Below are 25,788 nucleotides of genomic sequence, written 5' to 3' on the forward strand. Positions count from 1 at the left end.
AATCATAAGGTCCATCAGCTCACCACATCAATCTGATCAAACCATGGAAAGAATGGGGGATTTTGACAGTTAGTCGGTAAAGATCCAGAAGCCCAGATTAAGAAGCATAGACCAGGGACAGTACATCAGAACGCAGATTCCCTTTCCCAAATCTATTGCCATTTTGCGCGTGGTGTCCAGACCCCTGGCCTGCAACGAGGGGGGATATATAGAGAGTCAGCCTGGGAGAGGGCTAAGAGAGGGTTAATTGAAGATGGTAGGTACTTTCCTTTCAGACCTGCTTATTAATCAGCTGGAGTCACTGGAACTGTTTGCTGAGAGAGAGACATCAGTGTGCTGTGTGGAAGGCTCCACTTGGGGACTGTGGCCTGCTGGGTGAGATAAAACTTATGTAAAGGACTGTAGATGTATACATACATACTCACAAAAGTGAGGACACTCACACAGTGAGCACTGACAGGCTGACCCGCCCCCCCCCCCACACCCCCCACACCCCTTTAACCTCTGCAGCAATGCTGGCAGCACTCATATGTCTATTTCCCAAAAACAACCTCTGGATATGACACTGAGCACGTGTACTCTACGTCTTTGGCCGATCATGGGGAGGCCTGTTCTGAGTGGAACCTGTCCTGTTAAATTGCTGTATGGTCTTGACCACAGTGCTGCAGCTCAGTTTTAGGGTCTTGGCAAACTTCCTATAGCCTAGGCCATCTTTATGTAGAGCAACAATTCTTTTTTTCAGATCTTCAGAGTTCTTTGCCATGAGGTGCCATGTTGAACTTCCAGTGACCAGTGTGAGAAAGTGAGAGCGATAACATCAAAGTTAACACACCTGCTCCCCATTCACATCTGAGACCTTATAACACTAATGAGTCACATGACACCGGGAGAAGAAATGGCTAATTGGGCCCAATTTGGACATTTTCACTTAGGGGTGTACTCACTTTTGTTGCCAGAAGTTTAGACATTAATGACTGTGTGTTGAGTTATTTTGAAGGGACAGCAAATTTACACTGTTATACAAGCTGTACACTCACTACTTTACATTGTAGCAAAGTGTAATTTCTTCAGTGTTGTCACATGAAAAGATATAATAAAATATTTACAAAAATGTGAGGGGTGTACTCACTTTTGTGAGATACTGTATATAAAATATAAGAGTTTCACTTTTTTAATTGAGCTACTGAAATTAAGTGAGATACTGTATATCTGCATGCTTCTTAACCACTTAAGCCCCAGAGGATTTGGCTGCTCAAAGACCAGGGCCTATTTTGCAATTCGGCACTGTGTGAATTTAACAGACAATTGCGCCGTCGTGCGACGCTGTACCCAAATTAAATTGACGTCCTTTTTTTTCCACAAACAGGGCTTTCTTTTGGTGGTATTTGATCACCTGTGCGATTTTTATTTTTTGCGCTATAAACAAAAAATAAAGAGTCAATTTTGAAAAAATAACAATATTTTTCACATTTTTTTATATGAAATTCCCCAAAAAAATGTAAAAATCAAAATGTTTTAACATTTTAGGCCAATTTGTTTTCTGCTACATATTTTTGGTAAAAAAAACGCAGTAAGCATATTTTGATTGGTTTGCGCAAAAGTTATTGCGTTTACTAACTAAGGGAAAGATTTATGTCATTTTTGTTGTTTTTTTTTTTAACTAGTATTGGCGGCAATCTGCGATTTTTTTTTTGCGGGACTGCAACATTGCGGCGGACAGATTGGACCCCTTACTAACATTTCTGACACTTTTGGGGGTACCAGTGACATTACTACAGTAATCAGTGCTATACATATGCACTGTTACTGTAAAAATTACACTGGCAGGGAAGGGGTTAACTTTATTAGTGATCAAGGGGTTTAGTGTGTCCCTAGGGGCGTGCTTCTAACTGTCAAGGGGCGTGGCTTTTGATGTAACCACAGAGACATACGATCCTACATAGCAGGATCGTATGATCTCTGCAGTTACATCAGGGAGAATGACAGGCAGCTTTGTTTACATCAGCCGCCTGCCTTTCTCCCTCTCCAGCGGGGGATCGCGAGTGGCTGGCGGACATCGGAGCCGCTGGTTACTCGCGCGGGGATCCCAGCGAACGAGCAAGGGTGGGAGCTAGCCTTCGGCAGCGTGCGCTCGCCCCCACTTTGCCCAGGAGGGGCTGACCGCCATAGTATATGTACTTGCGGTGGTCGGCAAGTGGTTAAAGCAGTAGTAAACCGCTGCCTATTTTTTTTTTTTTTTAAACTACAAGGTAAAGGCATAATGTGAGGTGTGTACTCACTTTTGTGAGATACTGTATCTCTGTACTTTCTGCATTTTTTTAGAGAAAAAACATGAAGAAATGTGCATATATTGCAGAGATGTACTGCACATGTTTTTTTTTTAACTTGTATTCTGTTTTCTAACAACATTGACCACAGGTGGAACTGGATGGACTCACAGGTTGAACTGGATGGACTATTGTCTTTATTCAACCTTAACTACTGTGTAACTATGTAACCACTAAAAATAGCGATTCAATAGAGTCCGAACTAAACAAGAAGTAATAGAATTTAAGAAGTCGACCTGTAAAACGTAGTTTTTATTAGAACTGAGAGAGCTAAGGAAAACATATTTTGTTCTTTTGTCTCTTGAACATGTATCTAGGCTTTGGTAGAGATTTTTTCAAGAATTTCAAACATTTTCTTAGCTTCTTCTTCACGGTATTCCACTATACCCTTCTTCATGTCTGTAAATATTTTGCGTTGTTCATCAGTTAACTTCTTTTGATCAGATTCTTCCTTCTCTGCTGCTTTCAGTTCTTTCTGGACTTGCTCTACAAAAGGCTTAATCTTGGCCTTTAAATCCTCCCTAAAAGAGTTCAGTTTGTCAACATGACCTTCAAATAAAGTTGTAATTTCTTTAATAAATTGTAACTGAATTTTTATGATCTCTGTATTGGCCTTCGTAACATGAGGTAGAATGTCATCTTTCAAAGACACTACATATTGTATAACATTTTGGAAGTATTCCCTAACTAAGGGTAAGACATTTGTCCTGTATGTTGGGTAATGTTCTTGAATTTCCTTATCCACTTCTTTACAGGTATCCACTATGGTGTCACCAACTATATAAAACATGTTCAATGTATCAAATAATAATGTTTCAGCTCTCTTTTGCACGTGGTCTCTGTAAGACAAAATCATATAAGGGTTATTAATATATTATTGTATCAAACAGGGTGCATTTTTTTAAAAGATCAGCAAAATATTTTTTTTTCAGGTAACCACACATCTGTCTCACTAATCATTTTTTCTCTGATTCATAAAAGTTTTAAAATCTGCCAAAAGGTAGGAGAAAAAAAAAACAATTGCCCCACTGTGAGGAAATCACAAACTTATTTTCCTTTATAACCTATTCTGCAAAAACTAATACCTTTGCTTGGTATATTTAAAAAATAATGTTCTACTAACAAACTTTACCAAAAATATTTCTGTAACAAGCAAGACTGTCCTCTGGTCAGCCGTCTCCTAAGTAAAGAGACGGGGTACCCGCAACTGGACTTTACTGAAAGACATTGGCCCTATAATTAATCGGGCCCAGGCTAATCTTCTGTATTTGTCGGCAGTGTACATTCTGTGCCTGGGGAACGTACAAGCAGATTACTTGTCCAGGGTCAGCATAGACAACAAATAGTGTTTTTTCCTAACAGAAATATTCAGAAAGCTGATGAACTGGGCCTTCTTGCCAGAGATGGATCTCTTAGCATCACTAGTGAGTGCGAAGTTGGCAAGATTCTGTTTGAGGTTCCAGAGCCCACAGGCAGTGGAGTCAGATGCACTGAGGATGAAATGGAACTTCTACTCAGCATATGCTTTTCCACCAATCCCCATGACCTTCAAGTTCCTGAAGAGGCTACTGAGGAAGAAGGTATTGGCCCTGGCAATAGTTTTAGACTGGTTGAGACATCCATGGTATCCATTTCTGCTACAACTGAGTGTTAGGAACCCTTGAACGTTGCTGATCCTTCTGAATCAAGGCCCCTTTTTCCATCCTACTCCAAAGAGGCTCCACCCTGAAGACCTAGGTATTGAAAGGCAAAGGTTACTTGGCCAAGGTTGCTCTGTCAAAGTGGTGTACACACTTCTAAAATCAAAGAAAACCAGAACTAATAAGACTTATAGCAGGGTGTTGCAACAGTTTCAACTGTTTGTCGCTGCTTAGGGGTTTCCAGCATCAAACTCTCAAGTACACAATGTGCTCCCGAGTTCCTGCAGAAAGGCCTTGATATGGGACTCAGTCTCATCTGGTTTTTGAGAAGGCTGAGATAGCCAACACATGGTCCTTTTAAGGTACTAAGACCACCAAGAAAACTCCTCTTTCCAAAGCGGGATCTTCTTCTGATCTTGGAATTTCTCTCCTTAAAAAGGTTTTCTCTTGTTGTGGGAGTGTCAGTCTAGCATCTTACACTAAAGACTGCCTTTCTAGTGGTGATCGCCTTGGCAAAGAGGGTCTCAGAAATATCTGCTTTGGGGGCCTTTCACTCATTTCTTTGCTAACAGGGTTGTTCTTGTTCCAGTGTTAGAATGTACACCTAAGGTGACTTCAGACTTTCATTTAATGCAGGACATAATCCTTCCTACCCTTCTCTTCTCAGACTTCAGAGCAAATAAGCAGTCTGGATGTAGGAAAATCCCTCCAGGCATACCTTATTGCTACGGCTTTCTTCAGATCATCTGATAATTGGTTCGTGATACCAGCTGGTGCAAATAAAGGGAAGAAGGCTTCCAGTTTGGGTGATCACATATTGCATGGTTAAGACATCCTGCTTGGGATACAGCTTCAAAGTTGTGGCAGTACCGAAAGGAGTAACGGCTCATGCCACGCATAGTATGGCACCTTCCTGGGCAGCAGCGGGTCCAGAGATCATTTGCAGGGCAGCTTCCTGGTTATTACTCCATACTATTATACTGCATTTTGTGTCGAACCAGCTTCTCATAACTGGTGCCTTTGGTTGCAGAGCACTTTCTTCTGTCACTTCTGCTGATTAAAATTATTAGCATTCCCCCTGTTTTGCCTAGTTATTTCTTATGAGTTTACTGACATGGAGCCATCAGGAGAACTGGAAAATTGTTTTGATACTTACAGTAATTTTCCTTTCCTGATGAGCTCCATAGCAGCATAGTATCCCGCCCCATGGAAGTGGCGTAACACTTTGTCTTGGGAAGGGTACAAATTGATAGATAAACATTCCTATGGGGTAGAAGGGGGCGGGAGATTACCCATGAGTATGCTTCTGGTCATTCTTCCACTTCCATTAAAAGGCCAAGCTGTCTAGCAAAAGTGCCAATTACAGGGGTTTGAACAAACCAAATAACACTACTGTGGGGAGGGTGTACAACAACAGCTATTAGTCATGGTTTAAACCTATTTTTTTTAAAAAAAGAAAAAAAGCAAGACTCCATTTACATCTTTGTGTCGCATTTTAATGTGTGTTAATGCCCGTCACGTCGCATGATAATGTACATTGCATTAGGGCAGCTCATTCATTTGAATATGTTGCCTAACACACACAAATGCACCAAAATATTGCATTTAACATTTTTGGCAGTGCACAACATGTTAGCGTGTTGTAATGTGTTGTGCTGTGCAGGAACGCATGCCTGACAGCAAGGTGCATCAGGCGCACCAACACATGTAACATGTGTTGTAGTAATGCATACGATAAGGTTCACATTACTGCAACACAGCAAATGAATCATGCCTAAAAGTATTATCTGGAATTAGGCTTTAATTTGTTAGCCTTTTACTTAACCTCTTTATGACCGCCCGCTGCAGAGGTACTGCGGCAGGCAGCCGTTCCCAGGCGCTTGCTCTTAAGAGGCTAGGGGGCAAGCGCACGCCACCAGCGGCGCGCACCCGCTCCTTAGTGGGGAAGCCGATGCAGCCGGCAGGCAGGTCCGATTACCTCCTGACACCCCCCCCCACAGTTAGAATCACTCCCCTAGGTTCACATTTAACCCCTTGATCACCCATAATGTTAACCCCTTCCCTGCCAATGTCATTATTACAGTAACAGTGCATATTTTTAGCACTGATTACTGTAGTATTGTCACTGGTCCCCCCAAAAGTGTCAAAAATGTCAGTCAGGGGTCCGATCTGTCCGCCGCAATGTCGCAGTCCCTCAAAAAAAAAAAAAAATCACAGATTATCCCAATTACTAGTTAAAAAAAAAAACAATAAAAATGACATAAACCTTTCACGTAGTTAGTAGACGCAAACCAATCAAAATACGCTTATTGCAATTTTTTTACCAAAAATATGTAGCAGAAAATGAATTGGCCTAAAATGTTAAATTTTGATTTGTAAATTTTTCTTTTTGAGAATGTCATATAGAAGAATGTGAAAAATATTGTTTTTTTTTCAGAATTGTCGCTCTTTTTTTGTTTATAGCGCAAAAAATAAAAAATCGCACAGGTGATCAAATACCACCAAAAGAGAGCTCTATTTGTGGGGAAAAATGCATCAATTTTATTTGGGTACAGCGTCGCACGGCCGTGCAATTGTCCGTTAAAGTAACGCAGTGCCAAATTGCAAAATAGGGCCTGGTCAGGAAGGGGGTAAAATCTTCCGAGGCTGAAGTGGTTAAAATTCATTCAAAACGACATGATCTTAAGATCGACAGCTTAAATGTATAATTAATTGATATAAAATGTATAGTTCACAGTATCATTTGTAAATACTGTATGATAGTGGCACATTGATGTATCTGAACAGATCGAGACACAGCGCTGCCGCTAGGGCTTGCAGGAGGCGCACACCTGGAGGACATCATAAAACGTCCACCCAGGATAACAAAACTCCCGCTCGGTTGCTTTTTTTTTACAATAGGTCAGGTGGAAAGTAGTTAAATGAAAATGATAAATAACCTAGTTTATAAGCTTCCCGAGAGTAGGGACTGATGGGAGTTTAAATTATTTAAAGCGCTGCGTAAACTGTGATGGCCTGAAATAAATAATATATTAAAAACATTATCTCTATTCCTCTACTGTCTGGGGCTTGTCTATTCTATCCTAAACTATTATATTTGCAAAAATATATTTTAACTAAAATATGTTTTTTTTACCATGTGTAGAATAAATCTGTATAATTATCAATCAGCTGGTGCATCTGCAGGACTCTAATGAGGAAAGAGGCAGGGTCTGCATCACTTTAGACATGATTCCTCTGAGAGTATCTCACCAACAATGACATTGACATTTTTGTTACAGGGGATGCTCAAAATTAAATTGGTAACTTAGTGCAGACTTCTGGGAAAATTAGTAAGCCAATCACACGGCAGGAAATAACGTTTCTGGGGGGTGTTCTGTACACTATCTGTGTACATAATGCCTCCAGATAACCATATTGCATTTGATTTTACAGATAATTCTAGCACTGCAGATTGAAAAGGAAAGGTAATTTTTAATAACCTTTAATTACAATATGACTTGTGTCATAATTTTATATGCTATATTCTTTTTTTTTTTTTTTGCTTTTTTTCCCCATGAAAGTTACATAGTTAGTCAGGTTGAAAAAAGACACAAGTCCATCTGGCTCAACCAATAAAAAACAAACAGTATTGAAAACCCAACCATACAATCCCATATACACAATCCTATACCCGCTGTTGATCCAGAGGAAGGTGAAAAAACCCCCCAGCAAAGCATGATCCAATTTGCTACAGCAGGGGAAAAAAATCCTTCCTGATCCCCCGAGAGGCAATTGGATATTCCCTGGATCAACTTTACCTATAAATATTAGTACCCATTTATATTAAGTACACCCTGGAAAGAATCCAGGCCTTTTTTAAAACAATCTAGTGAGATAGCCAGAATCACCTCTGGAGGGAGTCTATTGCACATTTTCACAGCTCTTACTGTGAAGAAACCTTTCGATATTTGAAGACGAAATCTGTTTTCCTCTAGACATAAAGAGTGCCCCCTTGTCCTCTGTGTTGACCTTAAAGTGAATAACCCCTTATGTATTTATACATGTTGATCATATCCCCCTTACTCTCCTCTTCTCAAGAGAGAAAAAAATTCAGTTCCTCTAATCTTTCCTCATAGCTGAGCTCCTCCATGCCTCTTATCAGTTTGGTTGCCCTTCTCTGCACTTTCTCCAGTTCCCAGATATCCTTTTTAAGAACTGGTACCCAAAACTGAACTGCGTATTCCAGATGCGTTCTTACTAATGATTTGTACTGTTACAAAATTATATCTCTCTCTCTGGAGTCCATACCTCTGTTAATACAAGAAAGGACTTTGCTTGCTTTGGAAACCGCAGCTTTGGCATTGCATGCTATTATTAAGCTTAGGATCTACCAGAACACCCAGATCCTTCTCCGCTATGGATTCCCCCAGTTCTACTCCCCCTAGAATGTGTACCTCCCCTTTAACTCTTCTAAACTGCAATTCACTATTGAAAGAATTTATTATTTTACTAAAAACATATAGTCAGAAACAACATGGATTTATTCTAGACATCTAGAACGTCTATCATTTTTTTAATTTTGACTCTTCTAAGCTTCAATCCACCCTTTAGAGAGTTAAATCTTTTAGTAAAAATGTAAAGTCCTGAGAAATTAAAGGAAGGATATGAAAATTAGTGACTTTGACTAATGCAATAGCACAGCAGAGCCTTCTTAAAACAGAAGGTATATACATTTATCACTTCTATCACAATCTGAACAAAAAGCTTTATTCCTCATTTTAGGATAATGGACAGAGTTCCTTTAAATCTACCTGATTGGGTTTTGTATTTTTTTGTTGAATCAGAGTAACATAAAAAAAGTTTTTTTTGCTTATCATAGGCATACTAGTAAAAGTTTTGTTGTCTGTAAACAATATTCATTGTTGAGAACTACAATAATATGTCCATAGCCTGGCTACAGGATCATTTTAACCTATTCCTGCCCGCATAACACATATGGTCAGTCACAAAAGGGTGGGCTTTGATGTCCACATGCCATACATATGTGTCCCTGAGTGGCTGGTGTTTATGTGCTGAAAGCGCACTCCCATCACAGAGATGGAGCTGTCAAAGACACCTCTTGGTCCCCACTAATTGTCAGTAGCTGCAGCCATTTACAGGATCACGGATCTTTCCTGCCTCCTGCATTCAGAACTTTTTAAACAGGAGTCAGAGTTGGGCAGGAAGGGGTTAAATGCTGCATCTAGATGGTGGAACAACAGTGAATTTATTCTTTAAAGCCAACAATAGGGAGCCTAGATATTAAGCAATGGCAAGACCTTATGATGTCAATACATCAGTGCACATTTGTGCATATTTATAATGCACAAATATATTTAGTGCTCTGTTTGCGTCAGTATTCTAAAGCAGGTGAAGCCCTATTCAGATTATTGAAAGGGGAAAAAAGGCAAGAGGAGTTCTGCACCATATTTCAAAGCCATGTGACTGGCCTTTTTGCCAATAAAAGAGTATTTTATGCAGCACTTGACAGAGAATACTCCATGAGATACCACAGGCTCCACAACGCAGCCTGCATTTAATAAGTGGCACGTATGGAAGGGGGACTTGTGATTGGACAGACGTTTTCACCAGCTTGTACAGTCCCCTCCCAACCATCCACCTGTTGTTGAGATAAACTCTTTGTCATATTGTGGTGTACTCCCTGACAGAGGCCTGCGCATAACATCCTTGTTCAGAAGCCATTTAGAAAAAAAGGAATGTCCACCCACTGATGCATTTTCAGCATTTTACTGCAACTTCACATCTTCACAGAACTTCCAATGACATACTGTATCGTATTTGACATGCTATCAGAATCTTCCCCGTGGAACACCACATCTAAAGTTAGATATTCTGTAGCATTCATTTCAGCACAAGTACCCATCTTTTAGCTAAGCCATCTTTCTTCTCCATTCCTCTCCTTGGGAGTATCACAGATATGGGACCACCTCTCTATGTATACCATCACAGGACCTACACATGACGGTCAGGGGAAACAAGGTGCTTCCATTAGTATACTAGTCTCTTCCCAATATCCCTTCCATTGCTTTGCCCAGCCAGGCACATTCCCACATGACAGTCTCATTCCCAGGCTTCAAGCACTATGCACATGATGACTCTGTCAAGGCCCCCAAGGCCATATGTACCCCACTACAGGACCTGCAGAAGAAGGTCAAAGGAGACAAAGTGACTACAGTTTCTCCTTTCATGCTCTGCACCATCTCACTTGGGAATTCAGCCCTCCGAAGGGCCCTTTTGATCAGCTCTGTGTAAGACTACATCTTTGCAGATCTGGAGTGCCTTATTCCCAATACCCTGAACTCTCTTCACTGGCTCACCCCATGCTGGCATTTATATGGGCACTAACCTCACCCCTCATATCACTAGAGAAGGTTTTTTTTCTAAAAGTATTGGCTAACACCTGATTACAACTTTCCCCTTACCATGTCGTAATGGCAACAGTGCCATCTAGTGGCAGGCAAGCTAACTGCACATGCCTATTCATTAAATGCAGGAGAAGTGTACAGTAAACATTGCGGTGTCCACGCTCCATAAGTGGATTCCTAGGTGTCCGCAAGGAACAACCTCAAACACTATAGAAATATCAAAATATACCACTTCAAAATCACCCAGTGTCCCAGCTGCTCCAAAGAAAAACATTTTTTTCTTTTTTTCCATAAAACCATGGCTGTAAATTTTGACTTTATTCTGATCTAAAGAATAGATGTTTCAGGAGTTTTTTCTCCAGTGTTGCTAAAAAAATAGAGGGAGGAAATATTGACCTAAACAACTTCATACACAAAAAAAAAAAAAGGAATATAAATTTCCTGTGAAAAAATATACATTTTGACCAGGTTTAGAAAGTAACTGAATAGATTGATCTTACATCTTTTGAGAATCTGTTGAATCAAACATTCCGACTAACTCTGCTCCCAACACATAGATACCAGTGATCACTTGTTTCAGACTCTCTTGAGCCCCAGGTTTGGGAGGTTCAGGAATTTTTTGCTCGATAATTAAGTGACCCTGAGTCCCTGCAGGATAGAAAATAATTGTTAGTACAAAAGGTTGCTATGGCAAATTAACTGTGAAAACGATCTGTCCCATGGTGTATATGGATGACAGCGCTGGACTGATGGAACCAAAATTTGGGTATTGGTCGAATTTGTGGAGTATATAGTAAGATTCCCTTCGGGGACTTAATACCCAATGGAGGGGCAATGCAAGTGGTCTCAGTCATGGTCTTGGGATGCTTTTTATGATACCACAGCAGGAACACATCCGAGCAAAGTGTACCAGGAATTTTATGTCATTTTCCCATTTTTAGCTCCAACTTGCTGTTGGAAAAACTCACAATAGATAAATGGGTAAAAAATGACTACAAATAACTTTTTAATTAATGTGTATCTACAGCCAAAACTTCAAAACATGTTTGTTTTTTCTTTTTGGATAGAGTAGGGAACGTTTAGCAGCCTTTTCAGATTTTTATTGCTATCCTCACTGGGGAGATTAACTCTCACTATTAGCCTAATGGTCATTAAAATCAAAAATGTTGGCTGCGCCTATCCATGTGCAATCCAATTAATGTTTTTAAACCAAATACAAAGAAACCAAGCTGATATATGTGGAGTCCAAGTGTGTCTCAAAAATGTATCCCCAAAAATGTATACAAAGACAAAATAGAAAGGAGATGATTTTTTGTTGTTACTATCCCATTGGGGAGATTTGCCTTCACATCCTGTCCTGTAAACACTCACATTCAGTCACTTTTTGTGGTGTGAAAGTAAGGTTTTGGTTTAAAAACAAAGACAGAAACTAAAGGCCTGTGGGATTTTAAAGAGACACACAATGGATATTAAAACTACATTAATTTATTACATGAAAAACCACATACAAAAGAGGAAAAAAAGATCTACAATATCATTAGAGATCATCAATAAAAAGAATTATTATAAATACATACAAATAGTCACTTCATATATTCCTGACATTCCAATACTAATCAATCTGTGCTGTATGGATCTCAATTGGAGCTGTATGGATCTCAACGCGTTTCGTGAATTCAATAGTTCGCTTCATCAGGGGAAACACAGATATGAATAGTTAGTGTCATAATCAGAATGCTCTCATGTACCCACTAATGCTTCTCAGCGTCCATTCGACTGTAGCGATAGAGGACATAGCATAAAAAAGGAAAATCCTTCCTCCTCTAAAAGTGCAACTCTTCTCACCATGAGTTGGGGAGAGAAGGGATATCAGGCCAGAACAGTAGACATGTGAAGCCTCTGGAAAAAAGGGCCAGAAGGTGAAATCCTAGGACTTGATAGCCTGGAGTAACGGAGATCTGGCAACATCTTTTTGTCGGATGATCTCTAATAATATTGTAGATATTTTTTTCTCTATGTATTTTTGTATGTGGTTTTTCATGTAATAAATTAATGTAGTTTTAATATCCATTGTGTGTCTCTTTAAAATGCCATGGGCCTTTAGTTTCTGTCTTTGTTTTTAAACCAAAACCTTACTTTCACATCACAAAAAGTGACTGAAAGTGAGTGTTTACAGGACAGGATGTGAAGGCAAATGTCCCCAATGGGAAACAGATAGTAACAACAAAAAAATCCTCTCCTTCCTTACTCTATCCAAAATGAATATACATATATAGTATATATACAGTATACATTTGGCTTTAGATATATTTAAAGTGAAAGTAAAGACTACATATAAATATGCTTTAAAAAACTGCCTTCCCCTCCTCCTACTTATGCTGTATAGTGATGGTAAAAAAAAAAAGATCTGTGTAAAAACGTTATTTCAATCTGTTCAACCTCAGTGTGTGCGAGTGTGTGAGTGTGAATGTGTGAGTGAGTGTATGTGTGTGTGAGTGAGTAAGAGTATGTGTGTGTGTGAGTGTGTGTGAGAGTGTGTGTGTGTGTGAGAGAGAGTGTGTGTGTGTGTGAGAGAGTGTGTGTGTGTGAGAGAGAGTGTGTGTGTGTGTGAGAGAGAGTGTGTGTGTGTGTGAGAGAGAGTGTGTGTGTGTGTGTGAGAGAGAGTGTGTGTGTGTGTGTGAGAGAGAGTGTGTGAGTGTGTGAGTGTGTGAGTGTGTGAGTATGTGAGTGTGTGTGAGTGTGTGTGTGTGCTTGTGAGTGTATGTGTGTGTGTGTGTGTGTGTGTGTGTGTGTGTGCTTGTGAGTGTATGTGTGTGTGTGTGTGTGTGTGTGTGTGTGTGTGTGTGTGTGTGTGTATGTTTTGAAATACGTTTAGGGTTTTTTTTAACTGATCTACTAGGGTTGCACAGATACTAAGCATTTGCATGAGTACTTGTGCTCGTGCAAATGCTCCGATACTAAAACAGATTACCTGTTGCACGAGGGCACGGCAGTGTGAGACGTGAAATCCAGACTGCAGAAGCTCTAGCAAGTGTTCTACCACCACACCATCAGGGCAGACGCAGGTGAGCTGGGCATTATGTGTAAAAAATAAATGCATCCAGGGGAAATGATTGATTTTATGTTTTAGGACACTAAAAATTTATATTGGTGTCCTTGCTTCGGCAGGACATAATAAAAATTTATATTGGTAATTGGTATCAGCGAGTACTTGAGAAAGAATATATGTACTCCTACTCGGTCTTTAAAAACTGGTATCGGTGCACCTCTATTATCTACACTGTCTGCTGACTCCACCATCTGGAGAAAGGAGTTTCACATCCTTACCGCCCTAACAGTAAAGAACCCCCTACACAGTTTAGGATTAATCTGCTTCTCAACCAATTTCATTGTGTGACCATGTGTCTTTTTTAGAGACCTAAAATTTCAAAGTTTCCTCCCAATGCTTGAGTTGCTGATACGGACAAAAGAGGGATGGACCCTAGGATGGCTTCCCACTGCTCACCTTGTGGCCTACATGAAAGGACCAAGGTTATCATTTTATAATATTTCCACAGCTGTGATCTGAATGAAAGAAAAAAATCTACAAAAAATAAAAAATGGATAGTTGCTAAAAGCTTCCCATCCACTTGATTCCTTAAAGTGGTATTAAACCCAAAACCAAACATTTATTATATTGCAGCTTACCAATTCTTAGATTGGATGGTTGCATTGGTTTTCTTTTTTAGGCTTTCTTTCTTCTATTTTTACCTGGTGTTCTGGCCACTAAGTCTGTTGTTTTTCAATAGAGCACGCTTTCTTCCAGATCAATTTCAGTTAGAGGGATGAGAAAAACCATTTGCCACTGATAGGGGTGCTTTTAATGATCTGTTTTATTAACCGCTTGCTGACCACCGCAAGTACATATACTGCGGCGGTCAGCCCCGTGCAGGCAAAGTGATGTACCGGTATGTCACTCGCCTGAGAGCCAATAGGGGGGCGAGTGCGCACCGCCGGAGGCGCGCTCCCGCCCCCGCTCGCTCACTGGGATCCCCGCCCGTGTGACCGGCGGACCCGATGTCCGCCGGTCACTCGCGATCATCAGTTACAGAGGGAGAAAGGCAGGCGGCTAATGTATACAAAGCCGCCTGTCATTCTCCCTTGTAACAGCAGAGATCATACGGTCCTGCTATGTAGGATCGTAGATCTCTGCTGTTACATCACAAGCCACATCCAATCACAGTTAGAAGCATGCCCCTAGGGACACACTTAACCCCTCCTTCTCAAATAAAGTTAACCCCTTCCCTGCCAGTGTCATTTTTACAGTAACAGTGCATATGTATAGCACTGATTACTGTAGTAATGTCACTGGTACCGCCAAAAGTGTCAAAAATGTTAGTCAAGGGTCCAATCTGTCCGCCGCAATGTCGCAGTCCCGCAAAAAAAAAAAATCACAGATTGCCGCCATTACTCGTTAAAAAAAAAAACAACAAAAATGACAAAAATCTTTCCCTTAGTTAGTAAACGCAATAACTTTTGTGCAAACCAATCAAAATACGCTTATTGGGATTTTTTTTACCAAACATATGTAGCAGAAAACAAATTGGCCTAAAATGTTAAAAAATTTTGATTTTTACAATTTTTTGGGGGGGAATTGCATATAAAAAATGTGAAAAATATTGTTATTTTTGCAAAATTGTCTCTCTTTTTGTATTTATAGCGCATGATCAAAAAAAAAAAAAAAAAATCGCACAGGTGATCAAATACCACCAAAAGAAAGCTCTGATTGTGGGAAAAAAAGGAAGTCAATTTCATTTGGGTACAGCGTCGCACAACCGCGCAATTGTCTGTTAAAGTCACGCAGTGCCGAATCGCAAAATACCCACTGGTCAGGAAGGGGGTAAAATCTTCCGGGGCTTAAGTGGTTAATGCATGCCAAAGAAAAAAAACTGTTTGTTGTTACTGCTTATACAGTGGTAGCTGGGGTTTTGCTTCAATTTGTTAGTGTATCTAAATCTGCTAGTTCATCTAACACACCCCTCCCCCCAGACTGACAATGCTGCTGTCTGCTACTACCCAATGCAATTTATTAAATTTTCAGTTTTGGGTTTAAAACGGCTTCAAGCGTCTCCTCTCCACGGAAAATAAGTTTAGTGTTTGTAGTCATTACTCATAACGGAGGTCCTCCAGCCCCCATATTAGCTTTGGTGCCCCTTCTAAATTCTCTCCAGTTCAATCAAATCCTTCCTGAGGAATGGTGACCAGCATACTGAAGTGGTAAATGGCTCCTGTTTAAATTGGCACTAGTATGTGCTCCATGCATGTGAGATAGGGACTTTAGATCGTAAGCTTCTCAAGAGCAGGAAATGATGTGAAGATACAAAATGTAAAGCACTGGGTAAATTGTTGGCTATATACAGTATAAATACCTATCATAAAAATGAAATCACAAAATTACAAATGATAAGATGACCTTATTCAAGATTTAAGCATATATATATATATATATATATATAATATTCAACAGTTTACCAGCTTGCCGGAAAATGACTCCCGCGCACATGCGTGGGAGTGATGTCATCGCGGCTCTGGCCAATCACAGCGCCGGAGCCGCCGAACCTGGAAGAGACGCCGTGGGATCATGTCAGCGCCCGCAGCGGTGTCCGGGGGTCCGTGTCGGGGCTTCGTTCTAAGGTAAGCAATTCATAATGAGCTAGTATGAGATGCATACTAGCTCATTATGCCTTTGTCTTGCAGGTTTTTTATTTTTTTATTTTAGGTTTACAACCGCTTTAACAATTCTGCACAATCTCGAGGCACCCCATTCTAAAATGTAAAAAAAATCCTAAAGGAATAGTTTTACATAATGCAGCAACATCCATACACATGGGCCATACGCAATTAGAAGTGATTTTTACCTCCATTATTGCAAACTGGTATGGACTAGTATTCTAGGGTTTCTCTTCTCCCTCAGTTTCTCTTGTTCTATTTGCTAATGTGACCCCGGTGCTGATGGAGAAGGGACGAGGAGGAGTAAATAGGTATGCTGTGCAAGCACCCGCCATTCTCCTTATCAACCAGTGATGTCACTGGTTGTCAGGGTGCCAGTGGCTTGACTCTCACAGTGCCCAAGGTTGTCAGGGTGCCAGTGGCTTAACGCTCACAGTGCCCAGGGTTGTAAGGGTGCCAGTGGATTGACCCCCACAGTGCCCAGGGTTGTCAGGGTGCCAGTGGCTTGACCCCCACAGTGCCCAGGGTTTTCAGGGTGCCAGTGGCTTGACCCCCACAGTGCCCAGGGTTGTCAGGGTGCCAGTGGCTTGACCCCCACAGTGCCCAGGGTTGTCAGGGTGCCAGTGGCTTGACCCTCACAGTGCCCAGGGTTATCAGGATGCCAGTGGCTTGACCCCCACAGTGCCCAGGGTTATCAGGGTGACAGTGGCTTGACCCTCACAGTGCCCAGGGTTATCAGGGTGACAGTGGCTTTAGCAGAACAGTCCCCAGAGTTGTAATTCTACAAAGTAAAAAACTGTGGCAATTTGTTGCCATTTTGCCAAGGCACCCCTGAAGAACCCAGGAGGCACCCTGGTTGAAAAAGGCTGGTCTAGATGATTTGTTGCCAAGAACCGATTTTTTTTTTTGCTACATTATTATACTAGTTCTCACTGCTACAAATTGCTCATCTTCAGAGATTTGTAGCTAAGTCATAGCAGTAAGTGCAGTGCATGTGCCACTGACATAAAATGTTGCACAAATTGCCTTGGCAAGAAATCACTTAAAAAAAAAAAAAAAAGGGATTACTACTGCAAAATCACCAGTGTCAACTTTAGGATGGCAACACTCAATCATTGCAACATATCTATGAATATTGGATCATTGGACTATTTTCCTGATTTAGATAATGGTTCCTCCTCTCCTCCGGATAAATACATTGTATGAGATATCAATACAGTGCAAGTTACAAGGACACTGGAAAATCAATTGTTCCTTCTGAAAATGTACTTATACTGAAAAGAATAGCAGCCACCAAATCTAAGCACTAGTAAAGTAAAATATATTCATGCTTTGTTCTTGGATAATGATGTTTTTTTTAAAGAAAAAGGGGGGGGGGGTTAGTAGATAGTAATGAATGCAATCAATGTTGTTCACAGTTTTTGATGATGTTGCATATGTCAACAATTAGTAAGTCCACTATGGGAGCACGTTTAGAGGTGACAACCCTGATGTTGCATAAAAAGCATGGGAAAACATCATCATCATCATCATCTTTATAATTGATGTGCTTGGAAGCAAATTTTCACATTTATTTTTGCACATACTCTAAGGCTGGCCATACATTATACAATTTTCTTACACTTTTCTGTACAATTTTGTGGAAATTTACCTTCAACTATGTAGTGAAAGTGTTGTTTAGCTTTGACCTCATAGTATGTGGTTTGTGGCAAATCTAACAGAAAATTGTACAAGACAATTGAACATGTATGACCAGCCTAATGGGCCATACACACTATAAGATTTTCTGAAGACTTTTTCCTTTAGATTTACCAAAACCATATAATATGAGGTCTAAACACTTTCAATTTGTATGCAATCTGGCAGGCTCTTCCACTACAGAGAAAAAGGTAAATCTGAAGGAAAAAGTATTCAGAAAATCATATAGTGCGTATGGCCCTTTAGCTTGCAGACAGAAAAGAGTTGCAACACTTTATCTTGCACAAATTATGCTTTTTAAAAAAAAAAAATATACTGCCACTTTGCCCATTCAACCAGAGCACCAGAGTACTTGAGGATTCAAACATTTAGGGACATTTGTGAACTCCTTACCAATAAAGAAGAACAGCAGCAGGGATAAAACCAGTGACCTCATGATGAAAAAGTCTTTAAGCTGTAACAAAAAATAGAATAGAATAGTAGAGATGATTAGAAAGGGAAAAAATCATTTTTAACATTCAGATAAAAGTAATTCTCATAAAAAACAAAATAAAGTAAGCAATTGATTAAATAGTTTCCATTTACTTCAAATTTAACTGAAGGCATAGTTTTCAAATATAACTGAAGTTTTGGATAGTGAGCGGAGTTTGAACACTTGTCATTGTTGTCTGAGTCTTATTAGGAGGATTCATCATCTCTATACGTTCTGTTTACCATTATAACCAAGAGGGGAATTAAAAGAAAATTCCATATTTTGGGTTGTCACCAGAACAAGACTAGAGGGCAAATCTTCCAATAGGGCACTAGTTCTGGTAACCGTGACAATTAGGATCTCCTTTTACTTCCTGTTTTAGGATAGGAAGTAAAGAGAAATCTCCCCAAAGGGACACAGATGGCTAACCTACTTAGTTTACAGAGCAGAGCAGCCAAGCAGAACCTGGAAGCAAGTGGAGATGATTAAAGTAGCTGTGTCTACTCCAGTGATTTCCAGCTTCCAGCAGCATTGGCCAGATATGTCATATACTGTACATAGTTACATTGGTCAAAACTGTAAAAAACGTAAAACATGCCAATGCTTGGAATTATATTTTAGGTTGGCATTTGTTTGAAGCACACAACTGCATTGTTTGAAAGAAAATAAACTAACTGTGAGAACATTATGCACTCAAACCACATCACATTATATTACTCACAGTGGCTGCAACCCCTTTTTCCATAGATAAAATAAAAGTTAGACATACACTTGTAGGGCTTATTATACCAGAAATGTCTTGCTGCTTGCCAATTTTATACTGCTGTTTCATCAGAGGTTTCTTACTACTTAATGAAAGCTTGAAAGAAATAGACAGTTTTTGCATTAGAAAGAACAAGGACAGCGTCAGAAAACCAATGGCCAAATTCTATCTGCCAGTCAAAGCATGCCTGATACTACTGTTTGAATAAAAGAAAGCAGCTAAAGATGCCTGAATTTTTTTAAAATGAAACAAATCAGATAGTGGGGCTGCTGCTATAGATAAGCCAAACTAATTGTGGAAGAAAAAATGTAAATTGCACTGCCAAATATGTGCTGCCAGTGTATGCTGTCACTGGGACTGGCCATGAAAACCATATTTTTCCATAACACCATGTATCGCTTTCGGGCATTCCAAAACATGTTATTTAAACTATTTGTATATTTTTTATGTTGCCCCTTTGTATGGTAGTTTTTTTTTTTTCAGCATGTTTTCCATGGCAGTTTTTTTGACAGTAGCTTGCCTATTAGCCCTAAAAATTACCAGAATTTAACAACTAGATTGACCCTTATAGACTTCATTGGACTTTGCTTCTAAGTTCAGGTTCACAGAATTTTCAGCCAAAACTGGGCACTTTCACCCATCTCTAGTTTTAACCAAGTAACTAACCAAAACTTAAAAAAAAAAAAAAAAGGATTTTGACTTTAACCAGTTCCCGTCTGACCTATAGCAGGTTGCCGGCCGGGTGGGGGTTTCACTGTTCTGTTCATATCATGTCCTTCAGAATGGCCGCTCGTGGGGCGCACAATGCGGTGATCTGTGGTGCGGTGTGTCACTCAGACCAAATGTATCACTGATCACAATAAAGAGCCTAAAACATAGGGTCTTTACCATGTATCAGCTGTGTCTAATCACAGCTGATCACAGTGTAAATAGGAAATGCCAGTTATCTGACAGCGTATGAGGAGAGGAGGTCTGCTAAGCGGCTTTCCTCACAGTGATCAGTAATGCCCACCAGTAATGCCAATCAGTGCCCATTAGTGATGCCAATCAGTGATGCCATGTAATGCCCATTAGTTATGCCTGTCAGTGCCTATCAGTGCCTCTTCATTAGTGCTGCTTATCAGTGTCAATCAGTGCCATCTATCAGTGCCACCTATCAGTGCTAATCAGTGCTGCCTATCATTGCCCATCAGTGCTGCATATCAGTGCCACCTTTTAGTGGCCATTAGTGATGCATATAAGTGCTGCCTATCAGTGCCCATCAGTGCTGCATATTAGTGCCACCTCATCAGTGCTGCCTCATCTGTGCCGCCTCATCAGTGTAGCCTATTGGTATCTGTCAGTGTAACCTCATCAGCGCACATCAGTGAAGGAGAAAAATTACTTATTTACAAAATTTATAACATAGGCTAAGAAAAACTTTTTTTTTTTCCAAAATTTTTGATTTTTTTCATTTGTTTAGAAAAAAATAGAAAACCCAGTGGTGATAAAATACCCCCAAAAGAAATCTCTGTTTAAAAAAAAAAAATGATAAAAAAATTTGTTAGTGTTTCATGACCGCGCAATTGTCATTCAAAGTGCAATAGCGCTGAAAGCTGAAAATTGGCCTGGGCAGGAAGGGGGTAAAAGTGCCCAATATTGAAGTAGTTAAATACATTTTAGGTCTAGACTATCTTAACATTTCAGCTGTAGATTTAGCTTATTACAAGTGCCTATAAGTGTCAGGTTTTCTTTAAAAATCTAATATCCTAAATTGCAGAGTGTAAGATGCCCTGTAAATGAGTGTAGAGCATGAATTAATAAGTATGGTGGGTCCTCATAGAAATCAATGGATAACCCAAAAGGTGTGGCGAATAATTAGAAACCCCTTTACAAAGATTCCTTCAGAACTTTTTACAAATGTCTTTAAAATATGAGCTAAGTATATTAAGAAGAAAAGCATATACCTTACCAGTCAACCAACACCTGATTCTTCCAATGAGACAGCACGCTTTGCTTGCTCTATTTTTTATATGCTGAGCCTGAGAGCACCCTGTGAGCGCCCACTGATTGATGGGCACAACTCCAGTCAGATAAGCAGCCAGGAACATTGGCAGTACAATCAGCAAACAAGTGGGGTCACCTAAAATACTGTGCAAAGCAGCAGAAAAATCCACCAGTAACCGTTAAATGTTTTGTGTTCATAATGATTTACATATAGTTTATCAACCATTAAAATATTTGGAAAACATAATCAAATTCAGCTTAAAACAATATTTGATATCTATGAAGTTGACATACAGTTTGTTCCAAAAACCTTGAATTTTGCTTACAAATCAAACATTGAGGATGTCGACAGAGTACAAATACAGTGTCATCCTGATATACTAAGAACAACCCTTGGCAGACCTAACCATCCATGTTAATGGAAAACTTCAAAAACTTATATAAGCACTAAAAAAACAAAGAAAATTTGATTTTTGTGTGGGATGGTTTATTTTCACTAGATAAAATTCTAATGGTATTCAGAGTTTATTTCAGAGATTGCATTAAAGTGAACCAGTCCATCATTCAAAATTTAAAGACAAACAATATTCTCAGCACTACATCTCTCTGTCAGAATACAAATAGCCGTCCAGATAAATGTCCACAAACTTAAAGCGGTAGTATACTCCGCTTTTTAACTTTTACCTAAAGGTAAGCCTATAGTAAGGCTTACCTGTAGGTAAAAATAATATCTCCTAAACCTGCACGGTTTCGGAGATATTCACCCTGCATGCAGCCGCTGACACCAGTGGACCTTCAGAGCTTGCCGGAAAGTGAACTCCCGCGTGCATGCGCGGGAGTGACGTCATCGCGGCTCCGGCCACTCACAGCGCCGGAGCCGCCGAACCCAAAAGAGACTCTCAGGGAACATATCAGCTCCCTTAGCAGTGTCCGGGTGACCGTGTGGGGGCTTCGTTCTAAGGTAAGTATTTGATAATGTGCTATTATGCGATGCATACTAGCACATTATGCCATTGTCTTGCCGGGTTTTTTTTTTTTCCTTTTGTACTCAGGGGATACTACTGCTTTAAAGTGTAACTCCACTTTTGTTGAGAAAAAAAACATTCCCCTCTGGGTGATCTCTGTACATTACAAGGATTTTAACAAACTTTGTTGCAGATTCCTACCTTTTGTTATTCTAAAGAAATCATTATTTGTTCCTCTGTGCTGAGTGGGTCAAATAAGAGTGGTTTCATAATTATCTATCAGCTGTGACAGCTGCAGGGCTCTAATGGGGAAAGCTGTTGGGCCTGCATTCCTTTAGATGTGTTCCTTTTGGGAGTATCTCACCCATAATGACATTTTTGTTGCAGGGGATGCCTGAAATCTGACTTGTATCTTAGGCAGACTTCTGGGAAAATTGGTGAGCCAATCACACAAGCAGGAAATGATGTTTCTGGGGTGTGGTCAGTATACATTCTGTGTACAGAACAGCTCCAGGTAGCCATATTGCATTGTGTTTTCAGAAAATTACAGCGGCTGCAGATTGTAAAGGAAAGGTAATTTTTAATAACATTCAATTACAATATGATTTGTGGTGCAATTGTATACGCTATATTGTTTTTTCTTTATTTGCTGATTTTTTTCCCCACGAAAGTGGAGTTACCCTTTAAGCCAGACCAAAGTCTATAAACAGCCTGGAGATAATATAAAAAAGTTGTCACTGTGATCCAAGATGGGAGCAAGGCTGCCTTTTTCCAAAAGTGCTGGGAACCTGCACTGCAACAGAAGAGGAGAGAGAAGGGAGTCAAGTGACCACTCAGTGTAGCACAATTTTATTGTAAATAGATAAATCACATTAGAAGTTCCACTCACAAAGGTGTCAGATGTGGGAATCTAGAACTGAAGAGAGCTCTATGCAACATCGTGCCCATGGCTGGGCTGTTAATCTACGCGGCAGCAGCAGCTCCAGTGGAATAAGAATGTCAGGGGATGCTGGGGAACGAGCTGCCAGAAGCCGGGAAAATGACCTGTCAAACCTCAGAGGGAAACAGCCTATAAGAACGCATTGCGGAGGTAAGCCACTTCTCCTTCCTCAGCAAGGAGGTATGTGATATGCGATTTATCTATTTACAATAAAACTGTGCTACACCAAGTGGTCCCTTGGCGCCTCTCTCTCCCTCTATCATTAAAAATTGTTTAAAGTAAAAGGCCTGTCTAAGAGTAAGGCCAGCCATACATGTAGAGATTTCTCTTGTTTAGCCCCACGGGGTGAAAGTGCAAAATAAGTTGATTCTTCTATCCCCACTAGAGAGCATGGATGGAGGCATTTTCACTGCTGAATATTGTATTCAAAGAGCTACAGTTGTTTGAATACCCAGACAGTGACTGCATCTTATAGGATGCAGTCACTGTCTGACCATCAATTTTGTCAATTTTTAAATCAAATTTGTTGATCCGGGTGGTGCCAACAGGACCACCCACAGCTAGAATTTCTATTGATTCAACAAGAATCAGACAAGGTTCAAACCATGTATGGCGAGCATAAAAAAAGGACACCTGGTATTACTTTTGTGAGCCAAAAAACCCTCCTTTTTGTGCCGCTCTAAACCTAATGTCACTTTGCTACTGTGGACCTGACTCCTTGGATTCCAGAGCTAAGCCCAACCAATTGCCGTTCTCTTATCCAATGGGGGCCTTCTATTGTACAGGGCAATAAGAACAGGTGGAAATCAAATAAAATAAAATGTCAGCGCTCTCAAAGTATAAATATGATGTAGATAAAGATAATAATATTAAAAAATGTGAAGCTGCTAGCAAATATAGTACAAAATATACATACACCTTAAAAACATGAATATAAAACAGTTGCAGCGCTAAGTGATCAGTGTTAAGCAACATGATAAAAAGTCCAGTAAAAGTCCAAAAATTAGAATAATTTGTGAAAACAGATGAGGTGTCCCAGTGCAATGATGATACAGTTTAAATCACTCGTGAACGTTGTCCTCCACCATATGGATAAAATGCACACTCACCAGAGCTAAATGCTGTCTAAATTATAGAACAGCAATAGCGTATATAGCTGCTGATGTCTTGATCTTTAATAGTCCTTAAGAACGAACCAACCACTGCAAGGATCTCCTCATAAAGAGTTGTAGCATCGATCAAATGCATATACAAATCCAAATAAAAGGGAGATACTCATAGTATAGTATTTAATATAAAAATAGGTTTAATTAAAATACAAAAATAGAAAAAAATATCAAAAAATGACACTGACCAACCAGTGTAATAACAATGTAACGAGGTCCAAAAAAGACAAGAGAAGCAGAAATGTACCTGTCAGCTTACATCAGAAGCCACCAGACTAGATGTTAGAGTGGCGGCTGGACCTCAGGCATGTCTTAGTAGCTTAGTGCTAGGTCCAGCCGCCACTCTAACATCTAGTGTGCTGGCTTCTGATGTAAACTAAATATATTAGTTTACAATATAAAAATAAAGTGTATCGGTGATCAGGTTATATATTTAAATATTTTTATAATTTTATTACATTTTTAAAAGAAGTAAATGAGCTTTAAATCGGTAGTAAAGTCTCTTTAAAAAAAAAAAAAATGCCCCTCTTCAGGTTAATGTCATAATGTGCTAGTATGCACCTAAAATAGTCATCTGGTTTTCTACCTAACAAAGCCTCGAATGAGTCCCACACCTTAAGGGCTTGTTCACACTTAACTCAAAATGCTGACTCTTCTAAAATGGTCACTACATTTTACTCGAGGCTGCAGGCGGCTAGTGCCGACCCGTTTAAACTGGCCATGTGCAAGTGGGTCACACTCCTTCCTGAGCTGTTAGAGGAGGTGTGGGATGAGGCCTCAGAGGTATGCTTCCAGGACCTTATTAGTTGTAACCACAGACTGATACAGTTCAAGTTCATTCACCATTTGCACTACACACCTCAAAAGTTGGTCCGTATGGGTGTTGCCCCCGTAGCAGCCTGTCCTAGATGCGGTTGTCCTGCAGCTGGTCCTGTCCCCACATGTTTTGGTCCTGTCGCATTTTTTACGATATATTACACCTGTGGGTCCCACACACGCCTGAGGTAGGCCTGAGGTAGGCCCGTGTACGTCCCAGGACCTTGCTCCGCATATTACTGTCATATGCTAGGAAACTTATTTTGTTACACTATAAGTGGAACTTCCACTTTAAGCACTCCTCACCCCCTTACATGCCACATTTGGCATGTCATTTTTTTTTGGGGGGGGGGTACCTAGTTTTAACAGGTACCCAGCTCCCACTTCTGCTCAGGCCACCTAGGCGACTCAAGCAGAAGTTCTCCTCTCCTCTTCCCTCCCTGCAATGTTCTGGGACACATCACAGGTCCCAGAAGATTGCCTGGCCACTAATGAGGCGCAGCACGACTCGGGCATGCACAGGCTGTCACAGCTCACATTTGTGATGCCGGCTCCGGGGAGAGGCGAGAGAGAGGAGCAAGGCTTCGGGCGGCCACATTGCTGGATTGTGGGACAGGTGAGTGTGTGTTTATTAAAAGTAGGTAGCTACACTTTTTGTAGCTGCGGACTTTTAATAAACTTAAAAACGAATGGAACTCTGCTTTAATAATGCACCGCAGACGCCCCGCAAACACACTGCAAACACAGGAGCTTGAAATGCTTCAACTCCTTCAAACTCAGCATGAAGATTTAATTTTGAAGCAAAACGACGTAACGCTAACGCTTCATATTTTCATAATGTAAACAGCACTGTGCGATATCCTTATTATCAATTGCATAAGAGTTTGAAGAGCGTTAAA

At 40.2% G+C, this 25,788-nt stretch overlaps 1 protein-coding gene across 1 annotated transcript; it reads right to left on the reverse strand.

The window, feature by feature from the left end:
- Positions 1-2,561: 2,561 nt before the first annotated feature.
- Positions 2,562-21,121, reverse strand: LOC309568528 (uncharacterized protein). The gene is made up of 4 exons (XM_082274216.1): positions 20,963-21,121; positions 18,175-18,235; positions 10,875-11,022; positions 2,562-3,166 (listed from the first exon to the last, which is right to left on the reverse strand). The coding sequence occupies exons 1-4, from the start codon at positions 21,104-21,106 to the stop codon at positions 2,641-2,643; spliced, it is 879 nt and encodes a 292-aa protein (XP_082130342.1). The 5' UTR covers positions 21,107-21,121; the 3' UTR covers positions 2,562-2,640.
- Positions 21,122-25,788: the final 4,667 nt, after the last annotated feature.

Source organism: Pelophylax lessonae (genome assembly GCF_965119305.1).
Source record: "Pelophylax lessonae genome assembly, chromosome: 12".
Lineage (NCBI taxonomy): Eukaryota > Metazoa > Chordata > Amphibia > Anura > Ranidae > Pelophylax > Pelophylax lessonae.